The sequence below is a fragment of the Accipiter gentilis genome, chromosome 33, assembly GCF_929443795.1.
Source record: "Accipiter gentilis chromosome 33, bAccGen1.1, whole genome shotgun sequence".
In the NCBI taxonomy this organism is placed as follows: Eukaryota; Metazoa; Chordata; class Aves; order Accipitriformes; family Accipitridae; genus Astur; species Astur gentilis.
Genome location: NC_064912.1, coordinates 868,529 through 893,063, shown reverse-complemented (window position 1 = coordinate 893,063; position 24,535 = coordinate 868,529). Strand labels below are relative to the sequence as shown.

Below are 24,535 nucleotides of genomic sequence, written 5' to 3'. Positions count from 1 at the left end.
GAAACAACTAACATGGACGGAGCAAAGGAGTGCCCTGATTTTCGCAGATACTAGAAAGAGACTTGCAAGTCTGAAGGTGTTTGGAAGTTTTGCGTTAATAATTGGGTTGCAAAATTAGGTTCCAATGCTCTTCTGTCTGGAAGTTGTCCCCCTCCGTCAGAAAAGAGTCCTTCTGGATCAGGCCTCACATGGAACAACATCCCATTTAGATAACGCTTCCTACGTTTTTGTTAGATGATGGAGAATTTGAGAGCGTGACCAGGAAAGAATCGACTCGTTTGTGACCTTCGGACCATTTACTTGGAAGGCCTCTCCATTTTGTAGCTTGCCAACATGCCCAGACCTGGCACAACTTATTTTCCCTGAATCCTTTGGTTTTGGGGTCCAGATCAGGACGCAGAGGCCGGGGTTTGGGTTTCGGTCGGGACGAACCCCACGGACCAAAGTCTCTGCGGTGGGTCCCACAGAAGATGGCTTTCCAGCACGCAGCGCGAGTTGCAGCTTGCGTCAAGGCGCCGGACTTTGCCCTGCGCTCTCGGTGCCTCTGCTGCAGCATTGGGGTGTCAAGCGTGAAGACCTCCTGCGTTGCAGGGATCCCCCTTCACCGCCGTCCTTTTCGTCCGGCCGTAGCTCACGGGGGAAGAAACTGGCCGCGGGTGGGCTCGGTCTCAGAGCGGCCCCGCAACCGGGCGGCGTGTGCCCCAGACAGGGGATAGGCCCGGACCGGCCGGTGCCGTTCGTGGAGAGGCCCGGCGTCTCCCCGGCGGGAGGAGGGCTGACGTGCCGGGAGCCGCTCTCCTCACGGCCGCCCCTCACGACGCGGGGGGGGGGGGGTGGGGAGCCTCCGGGCTCCCGGGGCGGCGCCGCCGCGCTCCGCCCCGGCCGGTCCGCGCGGTCCGTGACGCGGCGGGCGGGGCGGGGGCGGGGCAGAGCCTGGCGGCGGCGGCGGCAGCGGCGGCGACGGCGGCCTCGGCGGAGCGGAGCGGAGCGGAACGGAACGGGTGGCTGTCGGGCCGTCAGGATGCTGGAGATCCAGCTGGACGATGGCGGCGTGGGGGGGTACCCGGGCGACGATTACTGCTCGGGGTCGGTGATGTCGGAGCGGGTCTCGGGCCTCGCCAACAGCATCTACCGCGAGTTCGAGCGGTTGATCCACTGCTACGACGAGGAGGTGGTGAAGGAGCTGATGCCGCTGGTGGTGACGGTGCTGGAGAACCTGGACTCGGTGCTCACCGATAACCAGGAGCACGAGGTAGAGCTGGAGCTGCTGCGGGAGGACAACGAGCAGCTCCTCACCCAGTACGAGCGGGAGAAGGCGCTGCGCAAGCAGGCCGAGGAGGTGAGCGACGCCGCCCCGCGACCATCTTGGCCGCCCGCCGGGCGGGGGGGCACCGCGCCGCGGCCCCGCTGCGGCTGACGGGCGGGCAGGGCCCGCGGGCTGTGTGTGTGTGGAGGGTGGGGGTGTGTGGGGGTGTGCGGCGGGGCGAGGCCGCGGAGGCGGCTCGGGCCTGCGGCGGGACCGCCTACCCGCAGGCCTCGGCTCCGTCTCCTCGATCGGCCACCGCCGCCGCCGGCGGGTCCCCTCCTCCCCCGGCCCTCGCGGTGGGCCCGGCGTCGGGCGGGGCGTCGGGGAAGCCCCGGGACAGCGGCCGCCGGTAGCTTCTAGAAGGCGCGGGTGCGGGCCCGGGCCCGGGCCCAGCGGGACGTGTCCCCTCCTGCGGGGGGGGCGCGGGACTGACACCCCGGCCCGGCCCGGCCCGGCCTCTCCCGCAGCAGCGGGCGGGCAGGTGCCTCTGCGGCTGATCCGCCCCTTGTAAAAGCTGGCAAGAAAAAAACCCGAAAAAACTAAAGACAAATAGCTGCAGCCCTGTGGATTTGCAGAATTCACTTTGGAATGCCAGCAGCACACAGAGGAGCTGGCATGTGTGCTAATTTTTGGCTTAAAATATACTTTGTAAAACTGAGGATTTGTGTGCAGCCTTACAGCGTGCTTAATGTCAGCGGTAGGCTATTTAGTGGGAGCGAGAAATTACCTTTAGAGTGTAGCAGGTGATGTTTGAAACTTGTTTTTACCAAAACTACGCCTTGAACCTCAATAAAATAGTTCCCCGAGTTAGCATCTGCCGTTTCGTGGAGTGTGGATTCGCTCCCGTGAGAGCCATGTCAGAGCTGCTCAGCTGGGAGGGGGGATTTGAAAGTGGATCATGAGAAGAGCAAACCCCTCTGATGGAAAGGAAGGAAAATCCTTGGGTTACAAAGACTCAGATGTAGACAAAACAGGGAGGGGAGGTGACTTGCACTCTGTCTTCTCCCTGCATCTGCGCCTGTCCCTGCTGAGATCAAGAGCACCTCTTCAGCCATAAGTGAGGACTGTGAACCATCAGGTCTGCTGTTTAGTCTCTGGGAGTGATAGTCTGTGAACTGGGATAAAGCATTGGTGGTGGGAAAAGTCCATCACCACCACATCATCCTCGTTTCACTACGCTTCTTAAAAAGTGGCTTTTTTTCCATCTTTTAGACTAAGAAAGAGCAGAAGATTGAAGATTCTGTAGTCTTACTAGGAGTCAGGTTTGGATTTGATAAAGGGTAATTAATGAAACAGCATTTGAACCGGAGAACAATGTAAAGCACCAGGCAGTATTTTCACAGAGGTGTTCTTGTTGCTTAATAATCACGTGCAAGAATCTTGCTAACTTGAGGAGGAGAACATGTGCAGTCCATTACTAATACTGAAAGCAAGAGCCAGTCGATTAAAGTTTTAGTCCTGAGTTTTAATTACGTATTAATGGACAAAGAAATAATCTTTTAAAATTCTTTTGAATGCATGTAGGGATTGAAAAATGATTCTGAGTACGTGAGACTTTACTTTTTAAACGTTTCATAGAGTGTTTTGCAGATTCTGAGAAATTAAATTTTTTAGAAGTGCACTACTTATGGGGGAAAAAATGGAACTACAAATGGGGGGAATGGAACGGTCCATTTGGAATGATCTTGCATCTTTGGACTGGGGTGCATTTCTGTTCTTGACTTGCTAGATACATGATATGTTTTCTGGAAGCAAATGTAGTGACAACAGTTACATTCCCTGCAAGGAAACTCAGGAACCATAGCAGGATACTGTTTGCTGAGATTTAAAAAGCACCGATGATGATGATGCTCTGTCATCCTTATTCACAGCTCAATGTTAAGTGAGGAAAAAAGTGTCTGCAAGGAGACTTGTTACCAAAAACGAATAGGTAATGTGCTTTTAATGAGAACACATGAGTATTCTGCCTCTACATAATCCCTGTTACAAGATCATATATGGAATATATGGCTGTTATTTCCCTCTGCATGTAGCAAAAGGTACATTATTTATCTGCATCCGTTTCCCATATACCACTTACTATGCAGTAAATTACATGTTATGGAGATGAAAATCTGTGTATTACAGAGAATTCTGCTGTCCACCAGATAATTGTAAACAATCAAAAAATAGAAGAATGTTTTTCCCACCGGAATGTGGGTTGCTGTTCTGTAGCAGTGCCCATAGTAACCAGGGAAGGTCCGTCCCACTTCTCGAGCACTTTTTCACTTTTAAGTGGGAGGATCCTCCTCTGGGAACAGGATTTGAACCCAGTCTTGATTCCTCTCTGCGTATGAGTGCTAATTACAACAATTAAAGTTGGGAGTTGGAGATGAAAAACTGATCTGTTCTTGTCTTGCAATACTGTGTCAAAAGACCCTGAGTTATAATTACTTTATATTGGTTTATTAATTTCAATGTAACTGAAACCACAAGCGAGCATTGTTCTCTGGCATAAAAATGTGCATTGTATTGTCTTGTTACCAGTGCTGCAGAACCATCAAATCTTGCTGTTTCATCTTTATGCATAAATTGTACACAAACAGACTCTATAGGTATGTTTTGATAAATTAGGGCTGTTTCTAACAACTTACATTTCACTTCTGCTAAATGCCGTAAAGGCAGGTTCTCCTTCTCAATACTCTTCTGTCTCTTTCTCTAAGATGATTCTATATATTTTTTAAGACAGTCTTTGCCAAAAGCAAATTATTGCTTTATTTTTCTGAACTCGGGCTGCAGAGTGACTCCGTATTTTCTTCCACTTGTCCTAAAATAGGACAGCAGAAGCACCTAGGCAAGTGGATTGAAAATAGAAGTTCCTTGAAATGAGGCGGTGCTGTCAGTCTCTGTGATTACGGGGCTCAGTACACAATGTTTCAGTTTTCTGTGACCTCCAAGCTACTGGGAGATGTGGGATTGCACCAGATTTTAGGTGGTTTTGTTTTCTGTCACCTGTTTCGTATTACGTATAAACATAGGGTAATTATCTCTTGCATGGTGTGGTGTTTTGCAGAATCACAGCATTGTTTAGTTTGGTGGTGACCTCCTGAGATCGTCTAGTCCAACACCCCCTGCTCAAGCAGGGTCAGCTGGAGCAGGTTGTCCAGGACCATGTCTGGTCAGAGTTTGAGCATCTCCGCAGGTGGAGGCTCCACAACCTCTCTGGGCAACCCATCCGAGAGTTTGACCACCCTCACAGTAAAAATGTGCTTCCTTGTGTTCAGATGGAATTCCATGTAATTTTATTTGTGCCCATTGCCTCTTGTCCAGAGGAGTCTGGCTCCCTCGTCCTCACTCCCTCCCAGCAGGTACACACTGGTAAGATCCCCCGAGTCATCTCTTCTCCAGGCTGAAGAGCCCCAGCTCTCTCAGCCTCTCCTCCTGTGAAAGATGCTCCAGTCCATTTCCCACCTTTGTGGCCCTGGTATCTGTGGTGGTGTACACTAACACACGGTATTTATTTATTTTTACTGGCTAAGTATTGTTTTGAGCAGTCACCCCCAATAACTTAGGAAGCTGGTGACTGCTTTCAGCCATATTTGTAAAAAACGGGCTAGGGATTTTTGGGTTGGTTTTTTTTTTTTTTTTTTTTTTTTTTGTGAAAAGTGAAAGAGAGAAAGGCCAAGTGAAGGTGCTGTCTAGAGGAGAGAGCGGCAGAGCTTGCCAGCATGCAGGTCGGTAGCAGGCAGCAGGACAGTCGGCAGGTGGGTCTGGGGCAGGTGGGTCCAGCGTGCAAACGCCATCTCTTCCTGGTGTCTGCTCAGAAGACACATGGGGGTAGAATTGGGATGGGAAGAAGGCTAGGGGACACCAGCAGAAATCCCCTGGGAAAACAAGCTGTATCGAGTCCACTCTTAATGAGACATCTTGTTTTATGTAAGCTGTTTTTCTAATGTTCTGGATTTTTCTTCTCTTGAAGAAAACCACCACCATGTGCCCTAAATGCTGGTTTCTGCAGAGATTGTTGGTCACGTTTGGGCACTAATTCCAAGATGAGCGTGCACGTGTAAATGCCTGTAAAAGCTTTCACAGACGGGAAGCACAGAAGCACGGAGATGGTCGGTGTATGTTAGTGTTGCTTCTTGGAGGTCAGAAAAGCTAGGTGGATCTCTGCCAGGCGTAGAGGTGGCCTTCTGACCTCTTGTTGTGTGAAAACTGCTTCCAGTGAAATTTCATACATCGCAAGGGAATGGTGGTGGCTGTCCAAGGAAACAAAAAGTGCATTAATAGCAAAGTAAGATCTTGGTCAATTGATTTGCAACATCAGTTAATGCTCGCTAGAACTTTTTAAATGGATGCTCATTTAACATGCATATAGGTATGGTATACAGATAAGTACCTAGTGCTGGTGAGGAGGTCTGCCCCCCTCGTGAAAGGCTTTTGTAGTTTTTACTGTGCTATGGCAGTCTAGCACTTGAAAGCAACCTCCACTGGAAAGTGGTTAAGGAAACCTCTCTCTCACTCATTAAATGTAGCTGTTGTTTCTAAACGCCAGTTTTTCTTCTGGTGGTGGTAGGTGTGTTTCCAGGCTGCAGGCCTTGGAGAGCAGGTGATGCTGCCCGCGTCAGCGTGGCTGGGCTTTTGCTTAGCTGTGGGAGCGAGGAGCTGGCATGCGACCGTGTGGCAGAGCCTTCCAGGCTGCGGTGCTCAAAGACTTCTTGTCTTGCTGTTGGGCCTGACCGAGAGGTGGGCAGTGCTGCTCCGAGCTGCCCGGTGATGTGACATGAGTTTTGGCAGCACAAGGAGCCCCTGAAGTGGTGCGCGCTGCTGTGTGTGACGTTCCCAGTGGTCTGTCTTTTGAGATGTCATCTTCTGGGCTTCTCCATGGGTGTACCTGTGCTCTGGGGACTTTCACAGAATCACAGACTGGTTGAGGTTGGAAGGGATCTCTGGAGGTCATTGGTCCAACCATCCTGCTCAAGCAGGGTCACCTGGAGCAGGTTACCCAGGACCGGGTCTAAGCAGCAGCATTTGAATATCTCCAAGGATAGAGACTCCACCACCTGCCTGGGCAACCTGTGCCAGTGCTTAGTCACCCTCACAGTGAAAAAGGGTTTTCTGATGTTCAGAGGGAACCTCCTGTGTTCCTCTTCGTGCCCATTGCCTCTAGTCCTGTCCCTGGGCACCACTGAAAAGAGCCTGGCTTCATCCTCTCTGCACCTTCCCTTCAGGTATTTATATGCATTGATGAGATGCCCCTGAGCCTTCTCTTCTCCAGGTGCTCCAGAGCCTTCATCATCCTTGTGACCCTTCACTGGACTCTCTCAGTGGTACTGGAGAGCCCTGCACTGGACACAGCGCCCCAGGGGTGGCCTCACCAGTGCTGAATAAAGGGGAAGGATCACCTCCTCGACCTCCTGGCGGTAGTCGAGGACACCGTTCACCTTCTTTGCTGCAAGGGCACATTGCTGGCTCATATTCAACTTGGTGTCCCCAGTTTTCTGCCAAGCTGCTTTCCAGATGGGTGGCCCCAGCATATACTGGTGCCTGGAGTTGTGCTTCCCCAGGTGCAGGACCCAAAAAGGATGTGAACTGTAAAAGCCCTTTGCTGGCATTGCCATTGTGCTGCTCATGTTCGAGAGACAACTGGATATCACCTTTCCCACTTGCAAAAAAAATCAACATCTCCACCTTCTGGTGGCATGTTGCCGTGGCCGTCGCTTCCTCATCATGGCTTGCTATTTGCGTTGTTATTTTAACACGATAAGCACGTTCACTTACCGGTATTTTATTTTTATGTAATAAGATGCCTCCTATGTTTTGTTTGAAACTCAGTGGGCACCGTTTTGGGAAGAGATGGTCCTTTGTGAGAGGCATGGACTGTAGTCGCTGCACGATTCTGCGTGGCTTGAGGTACTTAAAGAGCTCTCCAACTGGGAGGCAATATTGCAAGATCACTAGCTCCTGTCTGCATCTCAAACAACAGAAAGGCTTTTGAAATCCCCCCAGCCCCCTTTTGTTAGGGGATACTTTAAATACTGTCCCTCCCTCGTACTCTAATTCTCTTTAAGAAGATGGTGAGGAAGGGTGATAAAAGTGATGCTCTGTGCTCCAGCCTCCGGTGTTCTCCACTGTGAGCACTTTTTCCCTTTCTGCCTCGTATTTTCTTTCTCTGTGAAATGAACCACAGCCTGGGAAGGCACTTTCTCTTTCCCCACCCTGAAACCTGACCTCACAAATAGCTGATTAACGGGAGTTTCTGCAGCTTGATGGTGACCTCATAGCACTGAAGGAGGAAAGCATTTGGGAATAGCAGTTACCAGATAAAGAAAGGCTTTGCTTATCACGTGGATCCTTTCCACTATATGCAGTTGAAAGGAACTGGCAAGCTTGAAATGTAGACTTACTGCACAGCCGTCTATGTACAAGATCTGTCTATATTCTTCAGACCCCTCTTCGTCCATTCCTGGAGCCTGGGGGCACTGTCAGATTTCACTAACAGAATGAGCAGCAGAATCTCTGTTGTTATTAAGAGGGTTTTTCCAATTTACCTTGAGTCCTCTTTTGCAATTGTCTTGATTTACAAAAGCTGTTGGTCCTGGAGAAACTAGGTTCTTCATTCTCTTGAAAAGTACTGTGATATTTGTGATGATTTTTTTCTACTAAGCATGCAAATGTTAGATTTCATATTTATGATACTTTGCTCTTTGCTTGTTGTAAGGTTCCAAAATATATCCATTTAATTGTTCAGAAGTAAAAACAGAGGTGTGAGCATCTGTAAAGTGTTCCCATGTCTTCTGGGTGAGACAAATCATGGGGATATTATGTCACCTTTTCTCATTTTTCTCCTATGTCTTTTGTCAGTGATAGCACTAGAACATGATTCAGAATTGATCACAATATTGCAGATTATGATTAAAACTCAGCAACTGAAGATAATAAAATTAACACCATATATTTAAAAAGTAAGCAACAGCAAAAATGTTTCTGGAGACCCCTGTGTTTCAAATTCATATCTAAGTAGGCAGTGTTAGTTATAATGATTCTCATTTTCTCCTTTCCCTCTGAAATGGTAAAGTAAACTTACTAGCCATCCTTACCAAGAGTGACAACATCATTGTTGCTTTGGCCTGTGATCAGCACATCCACCGTGTGAAGGATGATAATCTTCAGATTCTAAGCATGCCTTTCCTTACAAAGAATTGTAGCAATAAAACCAAATAGGATTGTAAGCTGAAGATTTAACATTCCATTGCCTGTCTCCTGATGCAGGACTAGGATCGATGATAATGCAAATAACAGTGATAGAGATAATTCTTTCCTCCCCCTGAAGGTGGACTAGGGGCATTTGCTGGGAAATAATTGAATGATGCCTTTTCTCTACTCAGATACGAGGGTCGAGAGCTGCCTCTGCAAGCAGAAGGAGGGTCTGGTGCAGTTCTAGGTTGGTTCCTGTCCTGCCCCTACCCCTGCCAACGTGACACCAGGGAAGAGACCGTCTGCAGAGGTTTAAGAGCATCAGCCACTCTCTTCCCTCTCCACAGTATGATTTTAGTATTATGGCAGTCTGCCCTTTTTTATTTGCTTCTTCTTTTGTGCGTCACTCCATCAGGAGTAAGGCGAGTCGGCACGTGATAGGGTGCAGGCTGGGGGTGACAGTGCGGATGAAAACCAGGCTGGCAGCAGTGCGGTATCCTGAAAGATGCAGAATGTGCCGGTCTGTTCCCGGGACCTTGTCTCCCACAGGATATATCTTGGTGGCGGACTAGTCAGTGCTGGTTTTGAGATGCAGGAGAGAGATGTGTCGTCCTGCTGGTGAGAAGCCAAGCTGGTCTGAGGGAAGGGTACCAAATGCAGACTAAGAACTGAAATACAAGATGCAATGCTTTGGGGTTAGGCAGATGAAAAAATGCTCTTAGAAATGCAGAAGCAGCTTGTCCTTCTCTCTACTTTTTTGATTCATCTCCCCACAAAAAGTTTGTGTGCAGATGCTTTCTTTTAATGTGAAAACTCTAGATTTTTTTAGCATATTATAGGTGGTGGTGTAGGACAAAGAGTTGTTGGAAAGCCACTTGCTGAAAACACTTGATTGGTTATTCCAAATTTTTCTAATAAATGGTATGAAGTCTACACTGATTAGATGAAATGAGTTTGGAGACTCTTCAGTTTACAAGTTTTATTAATTCAAAGAAAGCTAACAAAATCGATTTATGACAGGCTATAGAAACTGACCATATGATAGGTGTTTCTAAGTCACTTCTCTGTGAGGAATCAGGCTTTCCAAATGTAATGCCCATCAGTCCTTGCCATCTGGTAACCTTACTTTATTCTCACTGATTTTGGAGGAAAAAAATGTATATCCAAACACAGATCCTTCATACAAATCCTTTTTATGTCACTCAAGCTTATGGCACTTATTAATATGCATAAATACCAGTGTATGTTATTAAAGATTACCTTTAAAGTAATCTAGGCGAGCACTATGAGCTGTTACTTTATTTAAAGAGCAATTCAGGATAACGTTCTGGATGTTGGTTGATGATGATGATGATCTGGGGTGAAGGCCAGGTTTCCCCTCAACAGGGTTACCCACGTAAGTCAAATAGTAATCCTCAAGCAGGCTTTGATGTGAACCTTTTTTCTTTCTCTTGATGAAATGGAGCAGGCTTCTTCGTGGTCACTTTCTGTTCCTGGCTCTGCAGGTGGATTTTTCAAGGATGTTGTTGGGATGTGCTAGGTATATGAAGGCAGAACTTAGTATTGGGGTTTCAGGGGGTAGAATTGTAAGAAAAAAGCCAAGAAGGTCTGGGAAGATTTGGACTTATTACCATTGCAGATGACTTCAAATAACTGTGATGGCTGAAGTTTGAAGAAAAATTCCTAGCCAGTCTTCACTTTTCTGAGAATGATGCAATCTTTCATCTAGCAGAGGCACCCTGGCACCTTTGTTCTTCGTTTTGCCTGCTGAGGAGGATGAAGGTGGCATACATCTCCATCATCATCGGTTGTCATGGTGCCTCTGACAAGTCGTAGCAGGCTAGATCCTTTCATGCTGCTGAGGAGGAAGCGTGGTGTGTCTCAGGTGGGAGGAGGTGCTCCATTGCTGCTCTTATCTCCTCTTGCATAGTCTTCCTGCACAGCTCACATGTGGAGTGCTGGCCGGGCGGTGGCTGCTCTGCATTGACTTCAGGTGGTGAAGTGATGTCTGAGCAGCTGGCTGGACCCTCTGCTGTCTTTCCTAGTGGGAACCTGCTTGGCATTTCCAGGAGACTGCATCATGGTATTCAAATACTTACATGACGTTGTGTGTGCGAGCCTCACAGGCTCAGCCTGTGTCACGCCGCTGTGCAAGGACCAGCAGATGAGTGCAGGGCTGCCGTTTCATCTGTCCGTTTCTCAATCAGCAGCAATTTCAGTTTTAGTCCAGTCTTTCAAATAGATAGACCATCAGTCTGAGGTTGCACATTGATATCGGGAAGATTGACGGCCGATCTGCATGTCCAGGGATGCCACACATGGGCCATGTCAAACACTGCAATTCTTCTGTATTTTGTGGTAGAAAATCCCGTCTTTCTTCAAGGAGGTGGTCAACCTTCAAAACTGATGCATCGGGTGTGGTATTCTGTTTGTCCACAGTTCACTTCGCAGTCTGTTGGGCTGCAGGGTGTCCAGAATGATATTGTTGGAGCTGTGCCTTGCTTTGCAGGACAAATTGCTTTAGTTCAGGTATCAATGGGAAGCATTGGACCTTTTGCTCCTGAGCTGGATGGTGATGTGGTCTCCACTGGTCATGGACAGCTGCTAGTGTCTGCCTTCTCTCCCAGTGCCCTGATTTGAAGGGACCTGCTCAAGCCAGGATGTGATGCTCAACAGGGTCTGACAAAAACAGTTTCAGACTCATTTTTCTTCCCCATTATACCTGGGGCTTGGCCATACCAAGCTCAGCCACTCGGCTTTGTGGCATGTACGTTAGCTGCCTCTCAGTGCTAGAGCAGACCTGCTCATCCCCCTGGAGAGGGGAAGCAACGTAGCAGCATCAAAACAGACTTGCATGCCCTTCCATCTGCAGTGTTTTATGGAAAGGTTTTTCTGTCAGACACATGCCAAGTTTCTCCCAAAAGATAACTGTACATAGTAATTATAAATCCTGATTTAAGACAGGAAAACTAACTAATCTGTTAATGATTGGATATTTTCAAGGTGTATGGCCCAGAAGCACGTTAGCTTTTTGCCCTCTTTTTCAGAGTCCATCTGAAATTTTTAGTTCTGGGATTCTGTGCTTGAAAAAGGACCAGAAGGACTCATTTGCAAGCTCCTTTGCAACACATTTGTGAACAACACATTCAGAAGAAGTATACAACATGATGTACAACACATTTAGAAGAACTCGGTTATGGAGAAGTACCTTCCCCTTCCCACTATGGAGAGAGGTGTCATTTCAGGATATTTTACAGTTTTCTTTCACCAATCAATGATAGCTTTGGAAAATAGTCCAAATGCATGTTTTTGTTGAGCTAAAACAGAATCCTCTTTTTCATTTAGCAGTTAATCATTTTAAAATACATTGTGTCTTGCAGAAAGTGGGACACTAGGACATGTTTAAAGAGTGAGCAATCTAAATTCAGCATGTCACAGCAAATGGAGATGGGGAGTAAGGCAAGAGGTGTGTGGTGTGTGCAGACGCACATGTCTACATGTGCAGGACTAGAAGAGAGTGAAAATTGCTGGTTACTCACGTGACACATCTCGCATACCGAATTCTGGGTGTCTGTCTGCTTTAGAGCTGCAGTTGAGAAGGCAGGTGTCTGTTTTCAGGAGAAACCTTCCTAGATCGAGGAGTGGGTAGGCAGAGTTGGTGGTATTCGTTGTAAAGCTGCCCGCGGTGGTAAAATTAAGGGGAATCTGGTGCTCTCAGCATTTAATTTGGTGTATACGTTCTCCTCCAGTGTTACGTAAGGACACTGTATAGACTGTGTTTCAGAGTATCAGAGTTAAAATCAGAGTGAGTGGTTTCAGAGCTAAGAGATTTTTCAAGTAACTGATATATTAAGTAGCATTTTTCTTACTAAATCATAAGCAGTTTTATATTTCATGGTGATCATGGCATTAATTGACTGCCTCTGTCTGGGTCTGCCTTCCCATTTAACTACATACGTTGTTGTTAAGTTTCAGCAGTCTCCCCAGAAGCCCATGGAATGGATTTTTTTTGTTAGTGAAAGATCCACTGATTTATATTGGGTATAATGGAGCATTTCTGATGTCTTTCTCTACATGGTCGAAATTTGACCTTCCAAAATCTAGTTATAAAGCTCATCTGAAGCTCCACTAGAAGAGAAATTAGCCCTACCTCCAATAGGAGGATTAAATTCCCACCCCAAACCCCTGCTGTGGAAGCAGAAATGTTCCATTATGTAAGACATTATAACAGACGTGGATACTGTGTCTGCTGAGTATTTCAGAAAGGTATTGCTAGATTGGTGGAAGTTCTTTACAGCTTTGAGACACCTTGGGGTTTTTTCCTGTGAAGATCTAAACAGCTATCAATAAATTTATTTTTTTTCTTTTAGATTGTGAAGGTGTGGTACCATACAGTATGACACATATCTGCTAGAAATATCCTTTCCTTTAAGATGAAAGAGAGGTTCATGGAATAAGGATGAAAAAAAAGTATTGAGAGAAATGCAGAAGGATGGCCATGGCAGCTGGCCTCTTCCCATTTGCGTAACGCTTAATAGGCTCTTCTTGCACAAGGAATTTGCCTTCTCCAGTGTTACAGCTACGTGAAGAGTATGTGGCTTGGTAGCTTTGCACATAAAAAGCTTTGGTTTTAGGGTGTGTTTGGTGTACTAGATTTGATTTAGTATCAGTTTTATCCTTAGCATGCCAGAGTGAAAATAAGCTCTAGTAACTGATTTTAATTATTTATGTAGAGATTTTCCACTCTATTTTGTTTTGTTTATCACTTTGTGCTTTTCTGTAGTCTTTGAAGGACAAGTTGTTTCTCACTGGTTTGACGCAATTTGGCTCTATGTATATATAAAATAAGGAGATACAGTATTTACACACATATCCTTAAGAAATTATATTAGTCCTATTTCTTACTGCATTTCCATTTTATTAGAAAATGGTGAAAGACTTTGTTAGAGAAATAATACTTTTTCATTTGTGATTTGAACATAGTAGTGTTCAACAAATACTACCATACTTTCACATTCAATCTCTGGGCATTTATGTTTAAGAGGCACGTTCAATTTAAACTAAAATGTTATTTTTATCCATTGATTTGTATATACCTTGTACTAGGTGCCTTCTGCCTTCAGAAATCTCCTCTACTTACTAGCATACCTGGAGAAGTCTGCTTTGAAGGGGCTTCCCAGCACGGTACCTTCGCAGAGTCCTGTGGTGCCTCCGGCTCTGCACGGGCGAGATAGACCTTGTGGTGGTCCTGGCTGCGGGCGCCTGCCGACACCGCGCGGGGTCTCCCGTTTAACCAGTTGTCCTCTCTCTGGAGGTCCCAGTCCAGCAGAACACGTACCACGCGTCCAGCTTCAGGGACGTCACAGGCTGCATCGACTGCCATGCTGATCATGGCCACGGTGTTGAGGTTGTCCGTCTGGTGATGGCTATCAGCTTCATTCCTTCCCTGGTGGCTGTGGCTTCAGCGGGGGCCGTACCCCTATTCTAGGGCCCGGCAGGCAGTGACCTTTCCCTTCCCCGTAGCCTCCTACCCGGTCTGCTGGAGTCTTGATGGCTACTCTGCTGCTTACTTGCACAGTGGTCTTTGGCAAATCCTCTACTCACTTTCTTACAATTTTTCAAATCTGTAAAATAATGATGTAAGCACTTCTTAGGATAGTTGGGTGGACTAACACCATTTTTCATCACAGCCACCTTTTGTAGCGGCATTAAATGCAATTGCAGCATCTTTGTAATTCCAGTTATTTGAAACACTGCCTACATTTTGCTAGCCCCACCTTAGTCTCACCTCCCTTTCCTTTTTGTTCTTTTAGCTGGCTGGTTTCTTTCCTTTTCGTTCCTTTAGCTGGATGGTTTTTGTAGCGTGTAGCCTGAGTTGGATCAAAATTGCTACATAATTTGCACCATAATTCCAGATACAAAAATACATACAAATACATTTTAGTCTTCACAAAGGAAGAAAACTTTACAGTACGAGCTTGCATAATTTTGATTTTTTTCCTTTAAAAAATGTTTGTTCCATTAGTGTTTCTTTCATTACCCATTGTTATCCGTGCTCTATTTCTGGTCAACATTTAAAAACAGTGCAATCAGTATCTTTTATCTCCCTGAATGGAGGCTCATGCTAAGCTATGCAGGAAGCAGAAAACTGTGACTTCAATAATGCAATGTCATACATAAAAAAATTTAGAAAGAAAAAACAGGGAGTACCACTGGTTGTAGAAGCCGTGTGTGAAGCAGGAGGTCTGTGCATGTCACAACATGGTGAGCATCCAGCATCCACTCAACCTATTTTAATACTGAGTGGGTAGCTATAGTATGTATAGTTAGAGTGCTGGGGACTATCTTGGTTTAAGTTGAGTTACTCCAGACTTGATCCCTATGGACCTCTTACTGCATGGTAATTTTTGCACCAAATCTCTGTCTCAAATGTTCTGCCTCTAGCATTCTTAGAAAGACACCCACTCTTAATTAAAACTTAGGACGATAACACTGGAAGGGACTTCCTGAGTCAGCACATCCAGTCCCTTGGTATTGCAGGCAATTGAGTTATATAATCCATTTCATAAATATATCAAGCTTTGTCTTGAAACCATTAGTTGAATCTCCTGTCTTTACTCTTACCTTCTTCTAAATTGCAGTGGAGTTGGTTTTGGTTTTTTTTTATTCATGGCTTGGTTTTACTGGTTTGTTCTTGTGCCAGCATTGACCTTCGCTATTAGTAAGTTTTTGCTCTATCAAATATTTATGTCTTTGCTGGGCTAATGGAAACTGGTCCTGTCCTATCTTGGTCTCCATTTGCTAGGTGTTGGAGCCAAGCTCTCTGTTCCCTCACCAAAGAAGATGGGTGCGCTGGCCTGTGCTGTGCGTCCTGCTAGCATGGAGGTGCCCATGTGTCACCTGTCCAGGCTAGTCTTGTTTTACAGATTGCCTCACCCCGCTCTTCCTTGAGTAACGCTTAGCCACATCTGGTGCTTGGTTTGATCCTCCCCGAGAGGTAGGAGGAGGAATAATGGGTTGTTTTCCAGGCACATCTTACCAGCGCTTCATCCTGTGGCATGAACGCACTCCTAGGAGTGTCCCAGTGTCGCATGGCCTTTTTCAGAGTCCTAGTAATAAGGTTTATCTGAGGGCTGTCACCTTTGTTAGCATGGTCCAGTGCAGTCTGCGTGACGTGGAGTGGCAGGAGGCGGCAGCGTGTCCTTCTCCTCTCTGCCCTCCTCACACTGCAGTTGCATCTGGCCCAGAGCATGTCACTGTGGGGCCTGATGAACTAAACGTTCTGCTATCAGCTCCTTCCTCTTGACCCTCCTCGTCGCAGCAGAAGTGGCTGCCCCTGGGTGTGTGCCCTTGCACTCGTGTGGTGTTCAGTCCCAGTATCACTCTGGTCTTCAGCATCATCCAGTTCTTCCCCTGTGATAGTTTGGTTCTCTTTAGTGCTGACGGCACCTCCCGCTCTTGTGTCATCTGCAAGACTTCAGAGTCATACCTCCTTTCTTGTTGGCCGTGCTTACCGATGGAAATATGGGACAAGGCTGTTCTCAAGGCAGTTTTGAGAAGAACTCCATTAACAGCCCATCCCTTCTTTGTGCACCCCTTTCCTCCACCGCATCTTCTGTCCCAAGTAAGATCGTCGTTAGTCCCACCGGGAGATGTGGGCGGCAGGACGGGTGAACTCTGTGTCTCTGGCAGAGCTGGAGCGGAGTCGATGGTCTGGGAGGGTCCCCTCTGCCTCTCCTGGCTGTGCTGTAGGACCAGGCCTACTTCACAGGGAGCATCTTAAGAGAAAAGTGATCTTCCTTTGAAAAAAGACTCAGATCCCTTAGAATACAGGAGATGGTAATCTTTGCATTAGTCAACAAAAAAGACATTTATTTCACAGAAGCCATTCAAAGACCGATCTGTGACTATAATAGAGTATCTAGCAGATAAAAGATGTCTTTTTGACTTCTTGGAGCTAGCAACAGGAACAAAAATCTTTATCTCCAAGCTCTGCAGATGTAAAGGGAATGTTCACTAGAAGGTTGTATGCTTTTATGGAGATGGAAATGTTCCTTCAGGAGTGCATTTGTCTTTGAAGAGCATAGCAAAGATTCAGATACCAGGCATAGCTCAGAGCATCTTTCCATCATGAAACTGTGTACTATGTGTCCTTCTGGACTAATAAATTCTAAAAACTAAGTTAAAGATACAGTTAAAATGGCATTATAATGTGTCAGGAAAAATGGGAAGGTGAAGGAAAGGGTTGTTATCTTTTACGATGTTTTGGCCATTCTACTAATAAATGGCCTTGTTCACCGTCAGATTTGTTTGAGACCTCTGCCAAGGAAGGCTGATAGTTATTTTTCCATATTAAATGCATATTTATGTGTAAGCATCTTTATGTGAATCAGTGTTATGTATCTTAAGTATTCAATGTAGAATTATTAATATAATCATGCATTTCTAATATAAAACACCTCCTGGTCCCAAGGCTGATGTGTAACATATGTTGTACTGTGAATATGGTTTGAACTTCAGGCCAAGCTCTGCAATGAAAATGTAAGAGATTTTATATCATGGCTATCACAACTGTGATGGCATAATTGCCGAATACACCAGAAATTGGGAACCCACACAGCATAGAACAAGAGGCATTGGAAAACACAGTTATGATTTGCTGAGTTTTGTGTAAGTGCAGGATGAGATTTTGAACAAGCATGAAAATTGAGATGGTAAATTAATTGTCTGAGAGTTTTAAAGGTGTGGTGTAGTCAGGGGCTTTAAATTGCTGATTGCTTCATTTCACAATTGCGGCTCAACTTTACAGCTCGTGGGCTGTCTCCTGTTTGTCAGTGCTCTTGTGGGAGTGTTATAGTTCAGTCTTTTGAACTATGTCTCATAAAACTAATATTTGAGATAGCATCTTCTTGTTTGCAGTAACTAAGATCCCTTGGATGGAGAAGGTACAGGCTGTTATTAGACTTTACGCGTACTGATTGCATATTTTCTTGTGGCACGGTTGCTGCTTGGAGTCTCTTTTAACAGATGTATTGCAGTTTCACTGCATGTTGATACCACTGGGGAGCATCCAGGCTGCAGGGGGATCCAGGGTTCCACTCTTCAGGTGCCGTGGCTGGGATTGGCCTGGGTCACCTGGAGAAGGATCTTCTGAAGGCAAGGGCCTTCCAGGAGAAAGGGTGAGCATTGCTTGGAGCACCCTCAAACCCATGAGTCTGTCATCTTGGGGCACTGAAGAGTGAGTAGAGTGGTTATCAGGTAAAGTGCCAGGAGTCCCTTTTTATATATTAGTGAAACTGTGCTCTCGGCGACCCAAAACATTTCTAAAATTCATGTCATGTTAGATAAAAGACATTGGAAATTCAGGTATGCTTTTATCCCTGTGTGTGGGCTGATGGCTGTATTTTTCTATTTGTGTGAGGGTACATTTCAGCTGTTGAGATCAGCGAGGGAGAACAGCTTTAAATATTTGCAAAACCTTTGTTTTCACAAGGGAAACACTAAATATGTCTGTACTTTTCTTGGTAGAAACTAGGAATGTTTTCATGCAGTGGAGTCAAGTTAACTTTGATGTGAGGTAGACAAGACTCAATTCCTTAATCTTCAGCTTTGCTAAATGAATGACTTGACTTCATATAAAATGCCTGTAGGGATAAAAATCTGGATACCTATTCATAGTCTGAGATTTTTAACTATTTGCTGATTTTACACAGCTCTCTAATACTCTTCTAAAAAGTAGTTGCATCAATGTAGGCTGGCTCATAAAGTGAGAAGCAGAATTCCCTTGATAGCAACTATTGAAATGGAAGTTACTTCCTGAGGGAGCGTTTGCTGATGACCACCATAATTCTGAGAAGTGGCTTAATTTAAGGATCCTTTTTCTGATTGTCCAAGTGAAAAGATTTAATACTCTGTTCCTGAAGCTCTGGCATTGTTGGTATCCGACTGTGGCCATTGCCTGTACAGGAGCTACAATAAGAAAGTGCGACTTGCTGATTTGAGTGTCAAATACTTCGTGGTAGACGTCTGCTTCGTAAGGAAGTCATCTCTCTTCCTGAAATTGCTGTTGAGTGAAACGGCTCCTGTTAAGAGAGCAGAACAAAGTCTTCACCTTGAGTAGCGTGTAGAACTCATCAGCACCAGGCCTGGTAATGGGACTGGAGACTTGGTTTTGAACAGGTCAGACTTCAATAGGCAGGAGTTGGCCTCTTCCTTTGTCGTGGCTTTCTAAGACAAAATACTGTCAACACAACTCATGAAATTGCCAACCTAATTAGATGCTGCCAAGATGCTGTGAGGTGGACAACACAGCCAGTGTTGCCTGCCTCGTTTGTGGGCTTCCTACAGGTGAGGTGACCTCCCCCAGTAAGTTGTGCAAGCCCTTCACCAACAGACCCCAACAGTTTCCTAGCGGAGGTCTCTGCCACCTGCGTATTCTTCGCTTCTTCATGCAGCGCTGCTTTTGCACCCACAGCACTGGCATCTCCTGCCAGCAAAAGGGGCGATGGGACGGGTCTGAGGCTGAACGCCCCCCGCGATGCTCCCTTTGGTGCACAGTACCATTGCACACACTACCAGCCACCACAGATTAAGGCCACGGAATGCGATTTCTGCATATATGTGCATCTCTGGCTCTGCTTGATTTCTGATGTGATGATTTCTGATTATATGCTACTATTTTTAGTCATTTCCTTCCTTTGCAAAAGGCAGTAAAGCAGGAAGCCAAGCGATCTGCATTGTACCACTGCTTTTCAGAGGAATACTCATTCTTCCGTCTTAAGATGATTTTATGCTAGATATTTTCCCTGTAAAGACTAGTGTGTGAGCCATTGTTGTTTGTCATAATCCTGGGTTATTAGAGACCAGTTATCCTGCTTGAAATCTGGGGATAGAGCCTAGCAGAAAAAAATCCGTGTGACTAATTTTTATATATAGTAGTTTCATACTCCCATTTTTTTAGATCACTGAGGTGATTAACTGTTCATATTCAGAAATCATTCTTTGAAAGCAAGTGTAGAGGCTCTGGAAGAAATAGTAAAAATATTAATGCTGTGGTCAGCCTTGCTATTGAGAACTACTGGGAGTGTGGGATATTTCTTCTTCCAGTGCACCCATCTACTTTGTCGTAGTGAGATCCGCAAAAAAAACCCCAAAAAACAAAACCAAAAGCAAACCAAAAGGTTTTTCTTAACCATTGGTGGAATTATCTGGTCCTTTTTATTTCTGTTTTCTAATTTCTTTACTGCATCTCCATAAAGATGGAGCTGGGAGCTGTGAAATCACTGGGGTGTGGGTCTGAACGGAGCTCTGTGTACTGAAACCATCAGAGAAAATCAGTTGCAGCACCTGGCTCTGCAAATGAGAAACCCCTCGAAATCAAGGGCGACTCACAGCAGCAAGTTAAGCCTGTGATTCTTCACCAGCACCAGTTTTTGTTTTGGTTTGTTTTTTTGCCTCTTGGCAGCATTAAAGTGAAAGAATGCAGTCAGCAAATTTGCATTTCAGTTTTTAAACTTATTACTGTAGGCTCTTTAATTTGTGGCAGAGTTTTTTGTAAATAATGTATCTCAGTTATTTTAAGATGTCTTTAAAAAGACTATAAGGCTATGCTGTTTGGTTTGGGGTTTGGGTTTTTTTGGCCCACTCTTATCCTGTTAAATATTTAAGTTTATAATGAAGCAAGAGTAATATCTGCAGCATTTGCTTTCAGTAAGTCATTGGAATTTGTACTATTTCTGAGGCCAGAAGTATGAATCTGATTAATGTGAATATTCTTTTCCCTTATGAAGGCTTGCTGATTTTAGTTAGCACCCACAGAGACATAGAGCCTCATCTTTGTGCATTGAACATTTGTGCAGCATTTAGATAGGATTGGCTGTGCACAAACTGAGATGAAAACACAAGAAACGAGTAAACCAGCAGGATTCTTTTTCTGTTATAACTGGTTTTGGTGCTTTTTGTAAATATTACAGACAGAAAATGTTCAGATGGGAAGGCGACTTTCAAGTTAGTGTCCCCTCTGCCTGTTTATTTTTAGGAGGTTTAAAAGGTGAAATCTGGGTCCTCTTCAAGTTACTGAAAACATTCCCACAGCTTCAGTATGGCCAGTATTGTACCCTGCCCCCACCTGCAAGAAATGCAAAATGTGAAATGCCTATGGATGTTTTACTGAGCTGTATTCACTCAATAATATGTGCTTGGTTTTAAAGCATAACTGCCTCTGTGAGTTTGGTTAATAAAAAAAAAATTAAAATACTTTATTCAGTTTGTGTTCTCTGTTTCTCCTGCCCTGGTATGAGTTTCTAGCAACACGGGAAGGCAAGGGTTGTTGAAGAGAGCACCTTGTGGTAGAGGGATTTGCTGTGTGCTAGCGGATGTGCCTGGCAGGTTGAGTTAGGGCAGGAGAGAGACCGTAGCCAGCTCAGGCAGTGCTCCTTGCCTGGGCCATCTGCAGCTATCGAGCATGGTCCGCAAGCCGCAGCTTGAGGACCATGGTGCGGCATCATGCTGCAGATGAAGTGCTGCCTCTGCTGTCTCTGTGCCTGGATGCTGTTGTTCACAAGAGTAATACAAATGTACCTGAAGTGCCTGTTTTCCCCAAACTTCTGGCACTGCTTAGTTGTGCTTGTGGATGTGCTCATATTCCTGAGCAAGGTCATTTCAATCTCTGCTGCTTTTAGTGGCTAGTAAGGCTCTTCCCTGGATGCTATATGAAATGTCTGCTGCTGGCTTACTGGAAAAAAAAAAAAAAGCCTGCCTGAATACCCTGATGAGAGCTCACTTGTACCATGAAGGATAAGCAGCAGTGACTGTGTGTGCTAAGCTGTCTCCTCAATCAGGAGCGTGCTTTCCTCGGGGACAGCCCTGGCAGTGAAACCTCTCCTCCTCATCCCGCTGGTGTGGCCGTTCACTCCTCTCTGGATCTGGGACTTTTCCTGCTGTTGGCCCTTCAGACCTTCTGATGCGCAGGGAGAACCTCAGGTGAGATGGCTTCTGATGCAGGAGCAGCTAAAAGGTGCTTCAAGAGACAGGGAGAGTAAAGAGCCCTTGGATCCCTGCGCACAAATGTCATTGTTCGATCTCTTCAGCAGACAGGACTGGGTATACTGCAATACATTTATCTGAAATGCTGTTCTGCCCTGAGAATACTGAGGGTAATATTAATTTTTAATATTGTTGTCTCCATGTCTCTTTCTTCCCCAAACAGTTAATTGATTTCTAGTTTCTTTCATTACTTTTAGCTTGCAAAATAGACAGGACTGACTAAGAAGACTGAGCAATATTTGTAGAAGACTTAATCTTTCAATCAGTTTCCTCTGAATTAAACCAAAACCAGCAGTAGCAAATCCAGGAATCCTATTAAAGATGACCTACATAGTGGGAATAAAATTGGGCTTGTACCTTCTTCTGCTTCCTAATTTACTGCCGAGAAATTTGCGAATGTTTTCCTTAAAGTCCATTCATTTTTATTGCTGCTAAAAACCTCATTCCTGCCTGGCTTGGGTGGCATGCTGTTGAACAGAGAACTAGGAGCAGGAGGGCATCTCCAGCCAAGGGGGTAGTGAAAGCTGAGCCAGTGCGATGTGATGGGGATTATCCCTTGGCTGTAATTAAAAGGGTTCATCAACAGAGCTTTAGTGCAGAGTGGTTCGAGCAAAACCGTGCGAGGAGATGGAGATTACACCAGGAAAATAGCTCTTTTGTTGGTGTCGCTTCGATCAGTCCTCCAAATGGAGCAAGTTAAACTGCTGCTTCTCTAGGTCTGTTGCTCAGTGTAGCTGTGTGGGTTAGGATTTTTTTTTTTTAACTCATTCTGAAATTATATTGTTATTCTGAAAAATTTTTAAAGAATAAATCTGAAAATTTACAAAGTGGATTGCTTTATAAATTTCTCAAAATCCATAAAACAAATGGCTGGATATTTGTAACTAAGGGATTTCAATGTTTGATTGACATCTCAGAGAAAAAATGCTTACTTAAAAATCTAAAACCTTGTACCGTCTTAAAATTTAATTAAAAAGTAAATGTTTAGCCTCCGAGATGACTCCTTTATAATAGAAGAAGATATTGGCATCTTTGGTATTTCTAGAAAATACTGCTGGAAAACAACCATAAGAAGGGAAAAAAACCCCAGCTTATTGCAATAAATTTGAGCAGGAAGGAAAAGAAAGTTGAAAGCCCAGTTAAAGATTAAAGGCACTGCAGAACACCAGTGCAGGAAAATGAGACATGGCTAAAATGCATTTGATCGTTTCTATAAATACAGGTATGTAGGAATGAAAACTGACTCATTGTTCAGATGAATTTAATGAACAGATTTAAAAGTCTGCAAGAATAATAAGTGATGTAGCCTTTCAGTCGTCTACAGGGAGAAGATCCAGTTCATGAGCATAATGATGGCTCCAGTGTCACTGCTAATTATTCCAGTAAAAGTAACAGGAAATATGCACAAGGCTTATCCTGAGAATGCAGTCAAATACTGTGCAGATAGTTTAATGTGCAGACTTTAACAAAATAATCTTACTGTGCATTTAAATGCATTCATTTCCCTGGGAGTCTTATCCAAAAATTATTTTCAGCAGAGTCTGTCTCTTTTAGAGTTTGTTAAATTAAAATTACCATGCCCTCTTGAGTGGCATTATTGGGGGAGAGCAACACTTTCCCCTGTGCAGAGTACAGAGGAGGGTGAGAGAAGGCTTTTCTTGCCCAGTATTCATACTTTCAGAAAGAGGAGATTTCAGCCAGCCGATGTGCACGTGCTGGTGAATCTGTTAGAGCAGACGGAGAGGAAGAGAGGCAGGGCCAGGAGCAGAGCACCCTTGTGAGCTCTTCATAGCTCCGAGTTACCTCCTGCAGATTCCTCTTGTTCTGTAAACTTTCTAAAGGTAGATTAAAGCCGTTTCCACTTTATTTCCTGCTCTCTCTCTTCCTCTGCAGCTCTGCAGTCAGGGCTGTTCCCAGCCCCACTCGTGCTCCTGCTGCTCAGCTGACGTGTTGGTGCAGACAACTCCGTAGTTTTAGCTTCCATAGCTGTTTAGGACTAATGTAACGAGACTCAAATTTTTGGGTTTGTAAGGCCAGTGTAGGACTTGTTCTGAAGCTAGTGAGATAGCTTTAGTATCCTCTGCCATTGTAAGCGTGGTGGTACCGTGCTTCAGATTTGGTTTGCTGTGGAGAGGATGTGTGTGGTTGATAGAGCAAATGTTTTCTGAGCCTTATGGATTTTTCCACAAGTTTGTGTCAGGGGGTTTACTAGAACCAGCTCAATTTCTGAGTCCAGAAGTATGGATTATGGGTCATTATTGCGTATGGGTGTGTATTAGTGTTTTGTGCAGAAAAACTCTCGTTACCACATATAGCACAAGAACCAGGCTTGTTTAAATATACTCGGAGATTTTAAGGTGCTGTTAACTTTCCAGGGACCCTTTTTCATTTAAATATTTCATGAAAGCAACTGTGACTACAGCTCTTACCAAGACTAATGTGTAATATCAATTCACTACAGTGGAGCTAAATTGAATGTTTCGCATGTTTTATTTGCTGTGCATGCTGGTATCCAATACAGAGAATGACTAAAGCTCCCAGGTCAAAAGTGACATTTTACAGAGATAATAACCTGAAATTAGATATTTTTCTGTTGTGTTTTCATTGCGAAATGAGTATATCTGTAAAAATCTTTCCTTCAGCCCAATGTTCTGTGCAGGAGTCCACACTGCTATATGCACAGCTGCCACTTTGTTGTTGCTAATGAGACTTAGCAGCAATGATCTCTTCCCTCCCTTCTTTGCCAAGAGCAGCTAGCCAACCTTTTTCTTCCTAGGTATAAATTTGTTAAATTCTGCTGCAAAAATCTCCTCCACCTCTTTCCCTCCTCCTTTCCTTGGCTCCTGCACACCACTGAGCCCTTCTGGAGTTTGCTGCTGGGGCAGGTCGCTATGTCTGGGTGCAGAGGTTGCTCTCAGGTGCCCAGAGCTGTGGATGAGTTTTCCAAAAAGACTTGCACGTTTCTGCAAAACTTACCCACCATGTGAATTATAGGTGAAACTTTCTAAA

General features: G+C 45.0%; 1 protein-coding gene across 25 annotated transcripts in view; it reads left to right on the top strand.

Moving 5' to 3' along the window:
• Positions 1-923: 923 nt before the first annotated feature.
• Positions 924-24,535, top strand: part of MAPK8IP3 (mitogen-activated protein kinase 8 interacting protein 3) — a 78,691-nt gene continuing 55,079 nt past the window's right edge. For 21 of the 25 annotated variants that reach the window (XM_049791446.1, XM_049791445.1, XM_049791440.1 and 18 more), the window contains exon 1: positions 925-1,339. In XM_049791446.1, coding sequence (XP_049647403.1) covers positions 1,022-1,339 — 318 coding nt within the window. In that variant the 5' untranslated portion in view covers positions 925-1,021. Of the gene's footprint in view, positions 1,340-24,535 lie in introns of all 25 variants that reach the window. The other 4 variants (XM_049791423.1, XM_049791429.1, XM_049791427.1 and 1 more) reach the window with 1 other exon arrangement.